The 18,050-nt window shown below is 32.9% G+C and overlaps 1 protein-coding gene across 3 annotated transcripts in view; it reads right to left on the reverse strand.

Moving 5' to 3' along the window:
- The window catches only part of LOC118184248 (la-related protein 7-like), a 132,276-nt gene that overhangs the window by 10,509 nt on the left and 103,717 nt on the right, over positions 1-18,050 (reverse strand). For 2 of the 3 annotated variants that reach the window (XM_085820329.1, XM_085820328.1), the window contains exons 10-11: positions 14,175-14,406; positions 5,644-5,794 (exon numbers count right to left, since the gene is read on the reverse strand). In XM_085820329.1, the coding sequence (XP_085676455.1) occupies positions 5,644-5,794; positions 14,175-14,406 (383 nt within the window). Of the gene's footprint in view, positions 1-5,643; positions 5,795-8,764; positions 8,853-14,174; positions 14,407-18,050 lie in introns of those variants that run through there. The other variant, XM_085820330.1, reaches the window with a different exon arrangement.

Genomic DNA, 18,050 nt, shown 5'->3' on the forward strand with positions numbered 1-18,050 from the left:
AGAAAACCACTGATCTAATATTTCTTTGACTTCTGGAGACTTTCCATCACATATTCAAGTGATGGCTTTTAATTTTATCTAGCAAAACAATTTTAATGGAAAGTGTAAAATCAATTCTTGGAATCCTTGAAAAGATTAAAAAAATGTTAAATAAAATCAACACTGTAAATGACTATCATTAAGCACAATATATAATAACAATACACTCTTAAGCAGACACATAATTGCCCAATGCATGGCAGTATTATCTACCTGATTTCCATGACATTAGTGTTGCCAAATATCAATGAATAATATTGACAGGTTTTAGAAAAAATTATAAAAAATTGCTAAATTCCTGCTATCTCAATTAAGCTTAGCATCAGTATATTAGTTTGGTCTCTATCCAACAAATCAGCTGCTCTAATTAACCAGTTAACCCCAATTAAACAGAATTAACAGTATTCTCAAAATTACTGGTCCCTTTTAAAAATAATCATCTGTGAAAGATCATTACGAGTGATCACCATATTTGGCTGTTAAAAAAAGAAATTTTTAGTGCTTTTGATTTAGGAAGATATTTATTGTTACTGCATATTGAATATATAAAATGAAAGAAAATACACAAATGGAAAACATAACTATCATTTTCCAAGATGCTTTAAAACAACAACAAAAAAAAAAGTTTTTTATTTGGCTAACATAACTAGAAATGATTACAAATCTTATCTAGATCAAAAACTGCCAAACTTGAAAGTCTTTCAAGATTCAAATCTACCAGACGGCTAAAACGACAATATACTGGTGTCCAAAACTGAAGTTAGACAATTTTTGAAATAATTCAATATTTTAAAACTTGATGTCACATATAATTTGGGTAAGCATCTAGTAATTGTTTAAGGGTTACCTTTTTTAAGAAATGCAAAAGTGAGCAGTATTTGAATATGTGACTCCTCTATATATACATATTATATATATATATATATATATATTTTTTTTTTTTTTTTTTTAAGAAGAAACACCAAGCTTATTGATTTTAGCTCAAATGAGTTTTCACACGCATTTAAATGACGAAATGAGATGGAGAGCCATTGACAGGTTTGACTCTGCACAGCCTTAAATGGAGATCCTGCAAGGAAATCACCCAAAGTTTGAATTCAGGGATCTCTTATACCTCAACTTCTGCCAGCGATTTCTCAAGAAGACTTTCAACACAATAGTATTTTAAGTGCCCCTTAGGCATTTAACAGTCATTTAAATTTTCTATACATTAATATTTTTAAAAAACAAACTTTGTTATGATAAAATGTATATTTTGATGAATTAGAACTGTTTCCCATAATTCCAAAACTAGCTTATGTTACTTAATTGCATGATAATGCCCACAAAACAATATTTAACTCCATTTCAAATGCAAACACATCTGCCATTTTTATTTGTAAGGACAACTATAATTTCATTTAAAACTATCTCTGATTTGTCCTTAAAATAGATAGTTGACTAATTTAAAATTATATTTAATGTTAGAGTTGTGAGAATACTGAAATAACACCTAATGACTCACAGCATTAGAACACATGCTTTTATAACATTTCCTTTAACACTATTATTAAAAGCAACATGAATTTGCTCTATATTCCTAGCTCATAAATATTCTAGAAAGAATCAGGGAGAAAATTAAATATCTTCCAAACATGTTCAATTCATGCTGAATGGAATTTAAGTCATTTGATCTCAGCAACCATTTTGACGAAGCAAAGTTTTCAGTTTTAAATACTGTCTAACAGTGTGGATCCTGTGAACTCGTCCACTACCATCACTAAAAATAGAATCAAGACCTATTTCTGAAGGAAAATGGATAGCTATATTGAGCACGGATATGACATTTATACTGAAAGGAAAGATACAGAAACCATTGCAGCTACAAACAGCAATTTCTACTGAAGCTATGAAAACAATGCCTTTATAAGTGTGCATTTTACAAATGTTATTAGTGTGATAGTGAGTTCCATGCATTCTCTAGACCCATAAGTGTTAGGAATCAGTTTGTAGACCAAAGTATGCTTCAGCTGTAATGAGCAGAGCATCACATTCTTCTGAAGTCTAGATGAAGTGATGAGACCAGTTTAAGCAGGATCCTATGTTCAAAGGTATCAGTGGGATACAAACCACAGATCACTCTGCATACACATGTGGACCATCTGTAAACAGTCTGCAGAGATAAAGTTTTCATCAATGTTTCAAGGTCAGAAGCAAATTAATGTATAGTGATGTACCTGCAAATACAAAAGTGGCCATTCTGAATGGTTGTGATCCTTAGATGTTGTTTGGATATGTATTATTATTTGAATTTCTTTTTTTAGCCTTATTTATTTTTTCAGTATTTAATTCCATTTTATCATTAATAAGTGATAATATTGTTACTGGAACCATCTTTTGTTTTACTATTAAATTTTGTGTGAATGGCAACAATATTCATATTTTTATGTTTATTTTTTTGGTATGAAAATAAAACGAAGTGTAGTTTTCATAGTCATACTGTGCTGCAGGCATTTTTCTGTTTAATAACATTTCATGTTTTAGTATGTTAATAAAGTTTGTATGTCTACAAAACTCATTCTTGTAGTCCAAGGTGACTAACAGATGCCTATTTACTGGTCTTTGTAACACAGTTACTTCACTAAGAAACTGACTGAGGACAGAATGATTGACACTGAGGGCTAACGCTACTTCTGGTTGTCACTGAAGCACCTTGATTGTCTAAAGCACCATTTTACCTCCCATCATATCATGCAGATGAAACTATCAGCTACTTTTCTAAATTTTGTTATTCTGATTTTCCTTCTGAAGTCAATAATGCAAAGATACACCTCTTGCAAGGAAAAAAAAAAGCTATTTTTATTCAAAGTACTTTTCCTTATTAACCCTCTGAGTGTTATGACCGGCTTCATCTAGACATCAAAAGTTTTGCTACTTGGCATATACAGTATAAAGTCTGAAATCCGGACGTCCATTATCTAGAATTATCTAAAATCCGGACCTCAAAGCCACAAACTTATTTTTTGATTGCTTTATGCATGTGCATTTGACTTTTCCTTCCATAATAAAACATGTGGAGATTTTCACTTAAAAATTCCGATTCTTAATTTCACTTAGGCACTAAATAAAATACCTCATTATGGAAAAACAATGATGTAAGCATAAGTTTGTGAGATTAATAATTTGGCTGCATAGCCGAGTATCTGCATGGCATACATCTCAATCCGACACATTCACCTATTTTATATCCCTAACGCTGACCTGGCAAGTCATTATTTATTACATTTTATTTCATCACCTCATGTTTATCAATACATGACAGCTTCAGTAATAACTCATGCAGTGATGTCTAAACTTTTTTTATATTAGTAATTGAATAACAAGAGTATAGGACCTTTTATGCTAACATTACACTTGCCGATGATTATAGATTTTTAAATCCTCTAAGAAATATAGACGAGGAAAAATTCAACAAAAATTTCTTTTCATATGCTAAAAATAGATTTTGTTAATGAAACTCATAGGCCAAAAGATTACATTTAGTGCTATTTTAATTAAGAATAACCGATATGTTATTCACAATAAACCCAGAAGCGACAGCAGAATATGTCGGCTCCGGACGGCAGAATTTAGGGAAGACAAAATTTTGGAATTTGGGGAAACAACGAGCAGCAAAATTTAGGGATGAAAAGTTTTTTATGATTTAGGGAAAGCAATGGGATCCAAAGTTTAGGCGCTGTGAAAACTTAGAACTTAGGAAGGCGCTTTGTAGCAGAATTTAGGACCTGTAGAGACTGCACCAAGCGGTATCTAGCGCTGGCCCTAGATAAATCCTTAAGTACATGTGGGAGTTTATTTATTCAGGATTCAGATTAGTTTTAAGCATGTGTAAGAAATAAACGTAAGTATAGTAAATAATTAAAATAATACAATTCAGCTTAATCCAGTACGCAATAGGAGCAAGACAAAATTTAGCAAATCAACTTGGCTTTCATCGCCAATCTTGTGATACACAGCCAATAATGTATAATGGATGCTATTAAGCCATGCTAAAATTATCTTTACTGATTCTAAGGCATTTCAGTTAATGTAACAGACTACGCTACTCCCTAATCTTCTAATTTGATCCAGCTTATTACTTTTTTTTTCAAACTGTTATTATGACGGCAATTTTATAAAAACTAAGATTGAACATTCGATTATGTTGAAAAGAGTCTTCAATTCTGGAGCTGCCAAAGGATCTACAAAGCGAAACCATGTTTCAATGTCCATTAAACAAAAAAGTGGAATTGCTGCAAAAAATGGATAAAGGCATATCCGTCTCAAAATTATGCGAATAGTATGGCATTGGAAAGTCAAAATGTACATGACATAAGAAAAAAGAAAAAGGATTTTTTTGAATTTTTTGTGGAAGCAACTTAAACAACTTACATTAAATGAAATGTTTAATAAAATAAATTAATATTAACTTTTATTTTGTAAATTTTGATACCCTTTAGATCATAATTGTTATTTCATAAATTACGATTTCATATTTTTAATTGTATAATTTACATCTTACCAGATTTAAATTGATGATCTAATATCTGGAAAAATCCCAAATCTATATTTGCTGAAGTCCCAACGAGTCCAGATTTTGGACTTTGTACTGTATAAGCTTATAATTTAAGGTATATTGATTTCTTACTTTCTTTAATAAAGTAAATCTCATTTTAATGAATGCAAGTTTGTGAAACTACAGACTAAAATAAGTAATTATACAAACTCAATTAATAAATGCTGTTTAAATATCAGTCTTCATGATGGATCTAAAATCCTGTGCCGCTCACAGGGTTAAAAGGTACTGGTGGTTCAAAATTTCTTTTTTGAACCACATATTTTCTTCCCCAAATATGCTCATTATGATCATTTCCCCCTATTTGTTGCTTAATTTCTGTATACACTTGAATAAGCATACATTAAAAGTAACATTGAAAGTTTATGAACCACTGGATAAGTATTCTGTTTATCTTACTTGCTTATCTAACATTAAATTTTGGTGGTTATTCTATATCTCAGTTGGATAGGGTTATCTGGATATAGCAGAGCACATAAAGGCTATCTCCATAAATACAGGAAAAGCTATGTGAAAGACTTTATAAGAGAACTGGCTTGTATTCACATTGCACATGGGACATTCATGAAAAACAATCATGCAACCAGCCTGTTGTTTGGGTTCAAAAGGCTGAATTACTAGTATTCAGTGATCTTAAGCATTCGGCCCCAGTGGGACTAATCAATATTTGGCCAACGTGAAATATAGTATTTTAAGTAGAGTATATCATACAGATAGGCTATCAAAATAATATTAACACATTTATTTAGAGGACCAGCAGCGAACTTTCTGTGTCACCGGCGTCGGTACCTGGTGACTGGCAGAGAATTTTAGGGAACCTTTCCAGTGCCAGTCCCTAGTGACCGGCACTGGAATTTTCGTTTGACCGGCAGCAGCCAAAAGGCTGAACGGAAAGGACAGCAAATTCGGCGCCAGGCTCAATGTGTCAATGTACCTAATACAGTTAAAAATAATATTAATTGCCAAATACAGTTATAAGAAAAGTTCATGTAAATATGACATACACATACCTTTCAATAATTCTGCAGTTCCTAAATGTTGCAGTTTATGCTCATTGATAATAGCTAAAGCTTCTTCTGAAGTATGGCACCGTACAAATATTTCAGAATGTCCTAAGGGAGCATCAATATAAGCCACCACAGCATTTGCCTTCACTTGATCCTAAAAGAAAAAAAAATTAATAACTTATCATTTAACTTCCAAAAGCATGTATTTTAGTATTGGCTATAAATTGCATACGTACTTCTTATGATTGATCATTTTATATCCCTTAACTTCCCAATTTTCTAAATTTCTATGAAAAAATTATATCAGCTACTTCTTAAGTAATAATAAAAGGGAAAAATATTTTTTAAAAATTAAGCAGTTTTAAATTGAATTTCAGTCTTTTTTTGTTTGTTGCAGAAGTGCAACATTGCACAGTAGTGCTGTAAAATTACAAAACTTTTTCTTATATGAGGATTTTATTATTCATTGTTATAAATTGCTTTAGCCTTACATACAATGAAAATTTTTAAAGCAGTTATTGACTTTGTTGTAAAAAGTCCCCTATTTACACTATTCACACTCAGTTTGAGTGTAGCTCTTGCAGTTTGGAAACTTGCACCGTATTCTTTTCTTATCATATTAGCCAATGATTTATAACATCTCTAAGAATGTCCTTACATGGAACGGATTGGGCAGTCCCTTTGCATCTTTTAGTCTGAGACATTTGTTCTATTGAAGCATTACTAGGTCTTCCTCTTTTAGCATTTCGATCGTAGCCCATTTTGCATAAGCATGATGCAACTTGAGATTTGAATTTTTGTAAATTCATTAGATTTTTTTTTTTTTTCCCCAGATTTCTTATCAGTTTCCACATTCTGGTATAGTAACTATGCATTTACGATAACTAGATCTAACAAATGAAAGAAAAATTCTCATATACCATTTCTTGCTTCTCATTAATATTTTGTGTCGAGCTATTATACTACGAGTAAGTCAACACTTCCCATATGTTTGTTATATTCTTCAATGGCATGAGGCCTAATAATTTCTACACAATCTTTAGTTTTCTTGTCATGTCTCAATACTTTTCCAAGTGGCTTTTCACCAACAAATGTTAAGGCCATTATTACAGTTTTATTGTCTTTCCATGCTGTCACAGAGATTTCTACATCATTATAATTCTCAACAAATTCCATTGAATGTCCTCATTCCTTTTTAATGAAAACATTTTCAGTAGGAATTTTGGAATTAGGAATTTGGCTGCTAAAGAATATATCCCTTCTTTAGATAAATATGCTAAAAGTGGAATAGAAGTATAATAATTATCAAAGTAGAAAGTGTACTTTTTATTACAATGTACAATTCTTGCTAATCGTATTATGACATTTGCACCAGCACCTAAATCTGGTTCACCCTTCAGCCTATACTTTTCATTATTTTCTTGGCCTGAATATAACTCTAATTTATAGGCAAAACCTGATATCCTACAAAGTACAAAAAAATTAAATCCCCATTTATGTGGCTTCAATTGTAAGTATTGTTTCATATAATGTCTTACTTTAGTTGATCATATTTGCTCATCGATCGATAGATGCCTTTCTAAAGGAACTTTAGCAAAATGTTTATTTAGCTCATCATCAAGGAGTCTAATTTTATGTAGCCTATCATGGTTAAGATGATCTCTTGGTAGATGTTCATCATTATCATTAAAATGGAGATACTATCTAACAGTTTCAAATTTTTTAAAAAGCATTGTTTCTTTAATTCGATCAAATCCAAGCTCTTCTGACCAGTATGCTCTATGGTTTGGCAGGTGAACTAGAGATGCATGAATGCAAATACCCAAATATTGATTTATTTCATTCTCTGATATAGTCAAAGGTTTACTTGGATTCTTTTGAATAGCATATCGTTTGCTGTCTTCATAAATGTTACTTATGATCTCTTCCATCTATAAATATTTAAAAAATTGGTACGTAGTGTCCAAATCCGTAATTTCTCTTGGGAGAGTGTCATCTTCATGGAATTTTATTACTTCTTCAATCAATGAAATGTTTTGATTTTTCCATAAAATATTCTTTGACAATGTTTTATTATTCTTAACAGTTAAATTTAAAAGAGGTTCTCTGACTGAAATATACCCGCGGCCAAGCGGTAAAGTCGCTGAACACTGGTAGTTCGGTCCGAGGTTTGAATCCCGCAAATGGGGCTGGCTGCATGGTCGTTTTCGTGGTTTTCCCCATGTGTAACTTGTATACAAGCCAGTTTCCCTTAGAAAATCCTCCACGAAGGCATCCCTCCCCGTAGGCAGATAGCTCTTGAGGCTTTGCCATAATCACTCACACACACACACTGACTGAAATATTTCTATCAAATTTATTATCATCATCATCAGAATTTTTTTTTATATTCTGAATTGTATTTTGTGAAACACTATTTTCACAGTCGCTATCCGAATAATCATTAGATGATACACAATCAGGTAAAAAATGAACATCAGCAGCAGAATATTAAAGACCATCCTCACTTAAATCACTTAATTTTTCCAAATTATTCATATATCTAACAATTTCATCTTGGGTTAGTATACGCTTTTTGGCCATGTCAAAATAGTAACCAAAGACCAATGTTGCAGACCTGCAACATATAATTAAAATCAAATTTCTTTCAAACTTTTTCCATTAGAAAATCAAAATTACTTTTAAATGAACATAAAATGTTTAAATTTTTTACCTGGTAATTTTTTTCGTCAATAAACAAGAGGAAGCATAAAATATAATGGAGTCTTTTTATAACAAAAACACAGTCCTTGAGGCATCAGAAATTTTTACAATTGTTGTGATTTCTGGAAAAAATGTGCTGCTATCTAGTGACAAAATTAGCATGTATTTCGTTGCAGTAATCTTTTCTTCTCAGACAAATAATTTGTAGGTAATTAAAAAAAATATTGAGTCTGTTAAATTAAAATAAATCATATGTTGCAGAAATGCAACAGTGGGAAGTTAAGAGATATTATACTTGATAAATAAAATTCTCAATCTAGATGTTTTAAAATTAAATTCCAGGAACATCTCTATTTGAAATACCAACACAGAAGAGAAACACACCAAAGTGAAACATAAAATTAGCAAAGGAACAAACAACCTTGTATTTGGCATAGATTTTGTCTTAGAACTCAATCAATTTCGATAGCAAACAGGTACCCATCCCGCTTCATCAGGATCAAAGAAATCTGAAAACAAACAGTCGTCAACAGTTGTATTTATACCCTACAGCAGTAAAGGGAAAGAAAATTTAGTGCCATGTCAGCAGAAATAGTAATGAAAATTGAAATTAATAGAATTATAATAGCATTAAGATGGACTGCATCATTAACTGAAGTCATTAACTAAAAAAAGAAACCTTTTTGATGTGAAAAGCTTCAAGAAAATCAAATTCACTAATGGAAGAAGCTTTTGGATAAATTTTGCAGACCCAAAGTCAAAATTATGATTAAATTTCCAATTGTGATTAGCTATCGAAAGCTTGTTAATTTCACCTTTTTGGACATAAGATTTGTGTTCCTTGCTAAGAAACCTTAATGCTCTTTTACTCAGGCTGATATATCTCAAACTACATGGACACAATATGCTACTAACTCTCCAAGAATTATAGTTGTTTACTATTATGCATTTTATGCTTTCAAAGTTTGTTCCTTTGAACCTTTGCTTGCTAATTAATTTAATTATTTGAAATCAGTTACCACTGACCGAGGATTTTCTCATGTGGACATGGATAAAGGCTTTAAAAATTTTCAGCTTTCCATAAAAGAAATAGCATTAATAACTGTCTTGCTTCTATTTTATCCTTTGTGAATTATAAAATTGTGCAGATTCTCCAGAAGTTCAAATTTTGTGTTATTTTTCTCTCCTATCAATAAAATCCATGGCTCGATTCTTAAAGATTCCATTTCTGATTTCAATTCTTGGGGATTTACAGCATATCATGTCTGTGTGAATTGAAAGTTGAGATATATTGGTCAGACTAAAACAACGTTTAGGTTTCATGTCAAGGCCCATCAGCAGCCGAGCAGGAAAGTTGCTAAACACTGGTAGTTCGGTCCAAGGTTCAAATCCCACGAACAAGCTGGCTGCATGGACGTTTTTGTGGTTTTCTCCATGTGTAACCTGTATGCAAGCCAGTTCCCCTTAGAAAGTCCTCCCCTTAGGCAGATAGTTCTCGAGGCTTTGCCATAATCACATAAACCAGACTAGTTTCATATCAAGGAACATGAATAGCATGTCCAAAAAGGTGAAATTAACAAGTCTTTGATAGATAATCACTACTGGAAATTTAATCATAATTTTGACTGCAAAAATTATCCAAAAAGCCTCTTCCATTAGTGAATTGGATTTTCTTGAACGTTTTCACATTCACAAAGATTTATCTTGTTTAAGACTAATTGCAATCCAGACTTTCTAATACTTTTAAAGTCTATTAAGTCAATTTTCATTACTGTTTTGCCAACAGATGGAGTTATCTTCTCATTTGTTTTACTCTTTTTGGGTATCCAGTCTTTTCTAACACTTTTAAAATTCTATTAACTTCATTTTTATTATTTTTGTGGACACAGGACACTACTTTCTCTTTTGTTTTACTGTTGTAGGACATAAATACAACTGCTTGCAAATTTCTTTGCTTCTGATGAAGAGGGGCCTGTGCATATTTGCCCTCAAATTTATTGTATTCTTGATAAAAATCTATGCCAAACAAGGTTGTTGCTCTGTTTATTCATGTAAAGATACAGTTTTTCTCATGAAAATGAAAATGCAGTAGAATTCTTATAATCTACGGCCATTTAATTTGCAAATGTGTATAATCTGTGGTCAATTTTGGATGCAACACAATTTTCTGTTTTCAGGAAGTTTAGCACTTTACATTTAATCAATTTTGCCCTGATATATACAGGGTGGTTCAAGACTATATGTAAAAAATATAAAGGCAGGTAGAGGACCCCGGAATAAGCATATTTCATATAGGAATGTGTGTGTGGTAATGCTACATTAAAGCACTAGCATACTATTACGTTTTTCTCCTCACATTAAGGGTGTGTTCGTGCATTTGAAGGAATAACAACGACACTTGATGAAGTATCAAAACACAATTTATTAGCCAGTATTGCTCAAGACAGCTCCAAAATCACGTTTACAGTCGTCGGAGAACTACTATAAACATGCTGAAACAATCAGTGACACAGCCTCCAGGCTATAATGGTGAAGACAGCTTCACAGCAAAGCACCAAAGTACAGCTCCCAACTCTGCTCGATTGTTCTCGGAACTCTACATACTCTCGAGATTCTCCACACTACAACTCGTGATTCACTCGACAATACACTAGAGTACAGCTCCCGACTTGATTCATTCATTCCTGGAGCTCAACACACTCTAAGATGAAACTCGACGAAGCACTAAGAGACTCTCTCGATACACTCGATGACCAACTCGACACTAGACTACGAGACACTCACTCTCTGACTCGACTAGGCACTCATTGACAGACCATCAGCTCTATGGACTGCGTACCAGCACGGTTTATATAGCTTTTGGCTTGCGTCCGAGAACATTCTGGGCTAAACCAGTAAGAATTTGTTCCAGAAGGTTCTCCATCCATCTATGGCATATAGCCAATTTTGTCACCAAATGTCGCAATCATGCCTTCCCTAGTCATTTTCTGGCAATGCTAAGTTTGCTTTGTGGTAATGCTATCCCACCACACCTGGACATTTCATAGCAATATAAAGCAGTGTGAATCACAGCAAAAACAGAAAAGACAAGTAAAGACTAAAGAAAAAAAATATTAACAGTTTACAATAGGTGTTAAAAAGAATGCCCACCAACAGCGATACAAGATTCACAGCAGCAGTCCATGGATCGTGCGTATATAAGAAAAGATGTCGGGTATGTCGAGCACATGTCCAATAGCAACAGACAAACAGGCAACAAAATCTTCTGCAGATGTGATAGGACTCTCGTGTATGAAGATTTTAATATGACCCCAAAAGTAGAAACCCAAACAGATTAAATTAGGAGAACATGTTGGCCAGGGAACTGTTCTGCCCTGTCTCTATCCAATGGCTGTAGACAGTGTCCAAGTGATTCCTGACCTTCCAGCTGAAGTGAGCTGGGGTTCTATCATGCTAGAACCACATTCATCTGCGAACAGATGGGGGAACAGAGCAAAAGTTCAGGTAAGACCTCCTGTAGAAAGATGCTGTACTTATGGCCAGTTAAACGACTAGGTAGAATGTATGGTTCTACTAAGTTATTGTGTACTATGCCTGCTCAAACATTAATGGAAAACCTTTCTTGGTAGACGTGTGTTATTGCACAATGACGGCTATCAAGAGCGAACAGGTGAGAATTATAGATGTTAAACATACACCCTGCATAAAGGTAACCTCATCAGTGAAAGTTGCAGTCTGCCGTAGGTACCAAATGGGTGAAGTTGAGAAGTGGAAGACAAACGTCAGGAGTCATTGCTTGCATTCTGTTTTTGTGTAAAGTCCTCAAAACAGTTGCATGGTTCACACCCAATGCACATCCTACAGCTCTCGAGCTTAACAAAGGATTATCCCCTAATGCATTTAGTATTCTTTCTTCCACTGCAGGAAGTCTGCGATACCTTCCAATACCAGTATCACGCTTGCACGCATAAAACAAGCAACTCGTTCTTAATTCCCGATGAAGACACTCAAATATTCTCCTATCCAAGAATCATTTCCTGTACACCTTTTGAGCAGCTAATCCATTTCCTTACACAGCCCTATACACAAAATGCATGTCAATAAGCCTTGCATTGGTGTAACAATGCATGTTGCTTGAGATTCGTGCAGGAAATGAAGAATACAGCTAGCACAGCACTTTTATACACCTCACTCATCAAAGCTTTCAACCGGCTTAATGTGGCATTACGACACACACATTCCTATTCAAAATATGCTTTTTTAGGTCCCTTCTACCTGCCTTTACATTTTTGACATATAGTTTTGAACCACCTGTATATATTTAAATATATATATATAATGTTTATAATGTATTTTGGGTGGAAAAGCAAAATCATTCTAATATTAAAACTATTCAGCCTACTTTTCAGCACACTCTTTTTTTAATAAACACAGATCATGAATACTAGGGCTATCTGCCTAAGGGAAGGGAAGCCTTCGTGGAGAATTTTCTAAGGGGAACTGGCGTGTATACACGTTACACATGAGGAAAATCATGAAAACGCCCATGCAGCCAGCCCGTTCATGGGATTCGAACCTCGGACCGAACTACCAGTGTTCAGCGACTTTACTGCTCGGCCACTGGTGGGCCAATAATGAATGAGATGGCTATAAGAAAATTATATATATGACTAAATGAATATTATTTAAAAACTTTAATACTGTACAAAGGTTCATAAAAATTCACTTGATTTTGATTTAGTAAGGCAGAATTTTTGCACTGAAGTGGTCATGACTTCAAGAAATTACTTTTACATAGTATATACTCATCGCAATGTAATTCATGTTTAAGAAAATATTTCTTCACTCATTTCTGTATGACAGTTTTCTGATGGTTTATCCTACATAATTATTCAATTCAGCATGTGAAAAAAACGTGATTCTAGAAATATGACAAATGTTTAAAAAAGATGCTACAATGAACTATTTCTTCAACAATATGCTACTGTTCCATGGTTTCAGTTTAAAAAATGAATGAAATAAAGCAGGTTTTTCAATTATGACAATTTAAATAAAAAATTTTAAAAATTAAATTTTTAAGAGGGCCTTTGCAAAAGTTCTAATTAGTAGTTTTTCTAACCTTAATACAGATTTATTTTTTCCTCTACATATTAAGTCCCGTAACATGCACAGTTGAATAACTCTCTCCCTCTCAAAATTATATGAATTGGATCATGCTCATCTAATGCACAGACAGAGCAATAATATGTTACAGACATATCGCACGAATTAATATTTCTAGGGGCGGACATTTTAAATTTAACACTTATCCAAAAGGTATCCTGAAACTCATAACTGTATCTTCAACCCCTTTTCTGCATTTTAGGAAACTATTTGAATATTTTCAAATTAAACATACAGCTGTCTGTAACACAATCTATACAAAGTTCTACATTAATCAATGAAAAACATTATAGAATTAATCACATCTTGAATAATTTTCATTGCATAATACAGAGTCATTATTTTATTGCACTAATTCAGCTATTCAAAAATATCGTTGAAGCATGTTTCTCTTGATCATAGAATCTGAAATCTCATGCATTTTACCTAAAAAATGATATGACTAAGACCATTATAATCTGAATGTCTACTTTATTTAACTCTTTTTTTTCAAACTAGAAATATGGATCCATGACTAATAGGGCAAAAGCACTTAATTATTTTACATTATTTTAACAACCTGTACTATTTACAGTGCTTCCTTATTAAAACAATCAATACAAAAACTTTTGGCAACATTTGAAGTAATTTTTTTTAATGAAAAGAGGCACATGTTACAAATTTTATACCTTTATGTCAGATGGAGTTTTTACTGCTTGAGATAATTTCACTTTAATTATGACACCAGGTTGGAAGTGAAGACCCTTCTTTGGTACTTCTGGATTACATTCCAGATTAGATTTACTACTCAGCTCTTGTTCTTTGAGTTCTTGAATGCCACTTACAATAGTCTTTTTTAAATGAGCCATAGTAGCCCTTTGGAGTGCCAGGTATTTGTTCCGGTATGATTTCCATTCTGCCCTATATAAAAATATTATAAATCCAAAAATTAAGCACTGCTTAAATTTAACAATTAAATTTTAATAAATGAATGGATGGAAAGTATTTAAACTGATTGTCCTTCAAATACCCTGTATGTGACTAAAAATATAGAACAACAAAATCCATAAACTGACTGCTTATTTTGTTTAAACACAGCAGCATGAAACCATATACAAAATATTCTATAAAAACAAGAATAATGATTGATTCTTGTATAAAATTATTACAGATTAAAAAATTATAAGTTATGTATAATTAAAGAAATCAATCTTTAAAGAAAACAAGCACAAAATTCCAGTTACAGATTTGGTTTGATTTCGTTTATGTGATTACATAAAAGCCTCGAGGGCCATCTGCATAAGGCGAGGGATGCCTTTGTAAAGGACTTTCTAAGGGAAATACATATTACATGTATTTTCCTTAGAATTTCCCTTACTTGTATACATATTACATGGGGAAAACCACAAAAACACCCATGCAGACAACCCATTCATAGGATTCGAACCTCAGACCAAACTACCAGTGTTTAGTGACTTTACTTGGCCGCTGGAGAGCCTTCCAGTTACAGAAATTGCATATTTCAAAAATAAAAGAAAAATCTAAAAAATTTCTGGAGTTGGTTAAAAAGTACATGAAAGTTTAAATTTATGTTCTCATTAAAGCACAGGGTGGTCACAAAATTAAAGTACAGGGTTTTCACTGTAAACATAATTCCCAGATAATTATGCTTACAGTGAAAAAATGTCAACATTTTTGAGTGGCAACGCCCACTTTTTTCCAGCAGAGATGGATTAGCGCATTGAAAAATCATAAATGGCACTGACATATAATGAAAATTGCTAGGGGGAAAAAATTACAAACAAAATTGTAAAGGGCCAATGATAAACACAGAGAGGATGAGTACCGATGCACTTTGCATAATTCAGAGATAGACAGTAGAAGCATGAATCACATAATTCACAGAGATAGATAGTAGAAGCTCGAATCACAAAACACCGTATGCAAAACATTGTACCCTATTATATTTTTAAACAAAAAAATGCCAGATACTTAGAGCTATGTCATTCAGTTATTTCCATAATTCAAAAATCAATAATAAAAAAAAAAGGTAAATTGAGAATCTTCAAAGACAGTTCAGTAAACTTCAGCAAAAATTTCCCCAGTTGCATTTCTGAAATGGTGGTCAGAATGCAATGAATATGAATGAATGGTCAGAATGAATGTTTTAACTAGTATTTTATCATTTTTGCAGGAAATTAACATTCATTATTCTGATAAATTTATGATCATATTAGTAGCAATAATAAAATCCTAATTATTATGAATGTTTCAGATGAAATTTTTTCCCTAAAAATTTCACATGCTGCTTTTTGAAATTGAATTTCTAAATCTGGCACACATGCCAACACAAAAAAAAGAGAGTAAGGAAAGACAATATCTTTGAAAACATCAGGCAATGCAAGCTCCATGATAGTTTTCTAAACACTGTCTAAATGTGATAATATCTAGGGTTCTCACCAGTGGCTCATTGGTTAATACTGCTCAATACTAAGTGTTCAACTCAGGTTCTATCTCATTTGGATGGTCTAGCTGCATAATTAGTATTTTTAGTTTTCCCTGCATACAATGTAAATATCAGCCAATTCCCCTTTGAATGTCCTCCATGAAAGAATCCTTCCCCTTCAGCTTGTAGCCCTCATGCTGCCATGTTCCAATAATCATACTAACCAACAACTATAATATAATCATAAGTTACATCCATTTCGTAAAAAAGATCGAAATCCTTTAGGTTTCCCTCCTACAGACCAATAAATATCTAGAAACCTGATTTTTATTACCTATGCAGGTTTCTTTTAACCATTTTACCTCTTTCTGCAAATACGGGAGGGAAATTCTAAAGCAATGCCACTTCTAGATCTATGAAGATAACAAATTTATTGTGAATACATGGTTTGCTGCTAAGATAAAAAATTATCTCCTGACTATGAAGGAACTGATGAAACAGTATTTTAATGTATACATATATTTACGATAGATTTTGTTCAATCAAAACATCTTTCTTCATAATAATGTGCAGAATGTTATGCTCCATGAGACACAGATGGCATTTACCGCTTTTCAATGAAAATGAGACAGAACAGAGGATGACGTAGGTGTAAGAACTTGCATAACAATGTCAAAATCATGGATTTAAATTAAGAATTTTCTTTCAATGTAATACATATCATTTTGTATATACAATCACGTTCCTGTTTTCCTCTATATGTGTACCAAATTTTAAAATAATTATTAAATAAACAAGTTAAATATTCATCTGGATTTGAGTGTATATTCACCTTACTCAGTAAAGTGAGTTCCACAAAGTGGGAATCCACATGAGAAGCCTGGCATGCAATGGGCCTCGGACACAAGCTCAATACCTAATATGGAATTTTGAGATTCAGATTACAATGCTCAAATGTTCTTGAAACTATAAGTTTGTTTTTGATTCATTTGTTCACATACTAATATTTATCAGATTTATTTTATTATTAATCAAGATAAGCACTATGTTTTGAAACTTTCTGAATCTTTAAGAACTTGTTCCACAATATCTGTTAAACTTTTGCATCAAACTGTGTTTGGAATTGTAGGTGATAGGAAAAGTAGATCTAAATTAAATAACTTTCCCAGCTTTCCATTAAATCTATTAATGGAATGTAAGTTATGTGTAAACTTAACATTCTTTAATGTAAGTAATTGTATGTAATTACTTATACAATAATGTAAGTAAAATTAGCTCAAACATAGTAAAATCACTATTATAAGGTTTAGGCTTGGAAGAATTGAAAGCAATGGGATTTATCACAGAGCAAGATCTGACAGAAAGAAATGCCAGTGGATGCTGGAAGATATAGCAGCAAATGTCTCATCAATAGTATTCACAATTTCTTCTGTGATGTTAATAATTCAGACATTTTTTTTCCGGAAAGGAAATTGAGTAGTCCTTATATAGTCCATATGGTTTTCTAAGTTTTCCCCACACCTTTTTGCTTGGCATAGAGGCTGTTATTGATGACACATACGATATCCATAAATCCCTCTGGCTCTGATATCTTATTTTTCTAGCTTTTTGGGGTTTTGAAGGCTATACAATTTGACAAAAGTAAGGTACTTATATAAGATATGGAAAGCTCCCAAAGCTTTACTCTCATCTGAGAGTCCCTTAGCAACCAGTATTCCAACATGGTTTTGAAAATTTCAGTAACTTCGTTGATGTTATAAATCCATATGCGACGGTACAAGATCTTAGAATGGCAGATCTTAGATCTTAGCATGCTGAGACTGGAAGCACTGCATGGGGTTTGGAATATAAGATCTTATACATAAACTGAGATATCCAGCTTTAATATTCTTAGGCAAATCAGATAAGCTGAATCTCAGGATCACGTATTTTGGGTTGATCAGCTGACCTCCCTTATGCATCTTGATCTGCTGAGCAGCACAGACATTTTGGTCAGCAAGCTTGGAGAAGAACTCTTCTTCTGAAACAAACAGAAGGTTAATTTTTGAGATGAAACCACAAGTTCTCTTGCGTGTTTAAGTGCTGATACAGTTATAGATGTTTGTCCAAGTTTGGTTTG

Source organism: Stegodyphus dumicola, chromosome 7 (genome assembly GCF_044657685.1).
Source record: "Stegodyphus dumicola isolate Sdum_Otavi_A_Nest chromosome 7, ASM4465768v1".
Lineage (NCBI taxonomy): Eukaryota > Metazoa > Arthropoda > Arachnida > Araneae > Eresidae > Stegodyphus > Stegodyphus dumicola.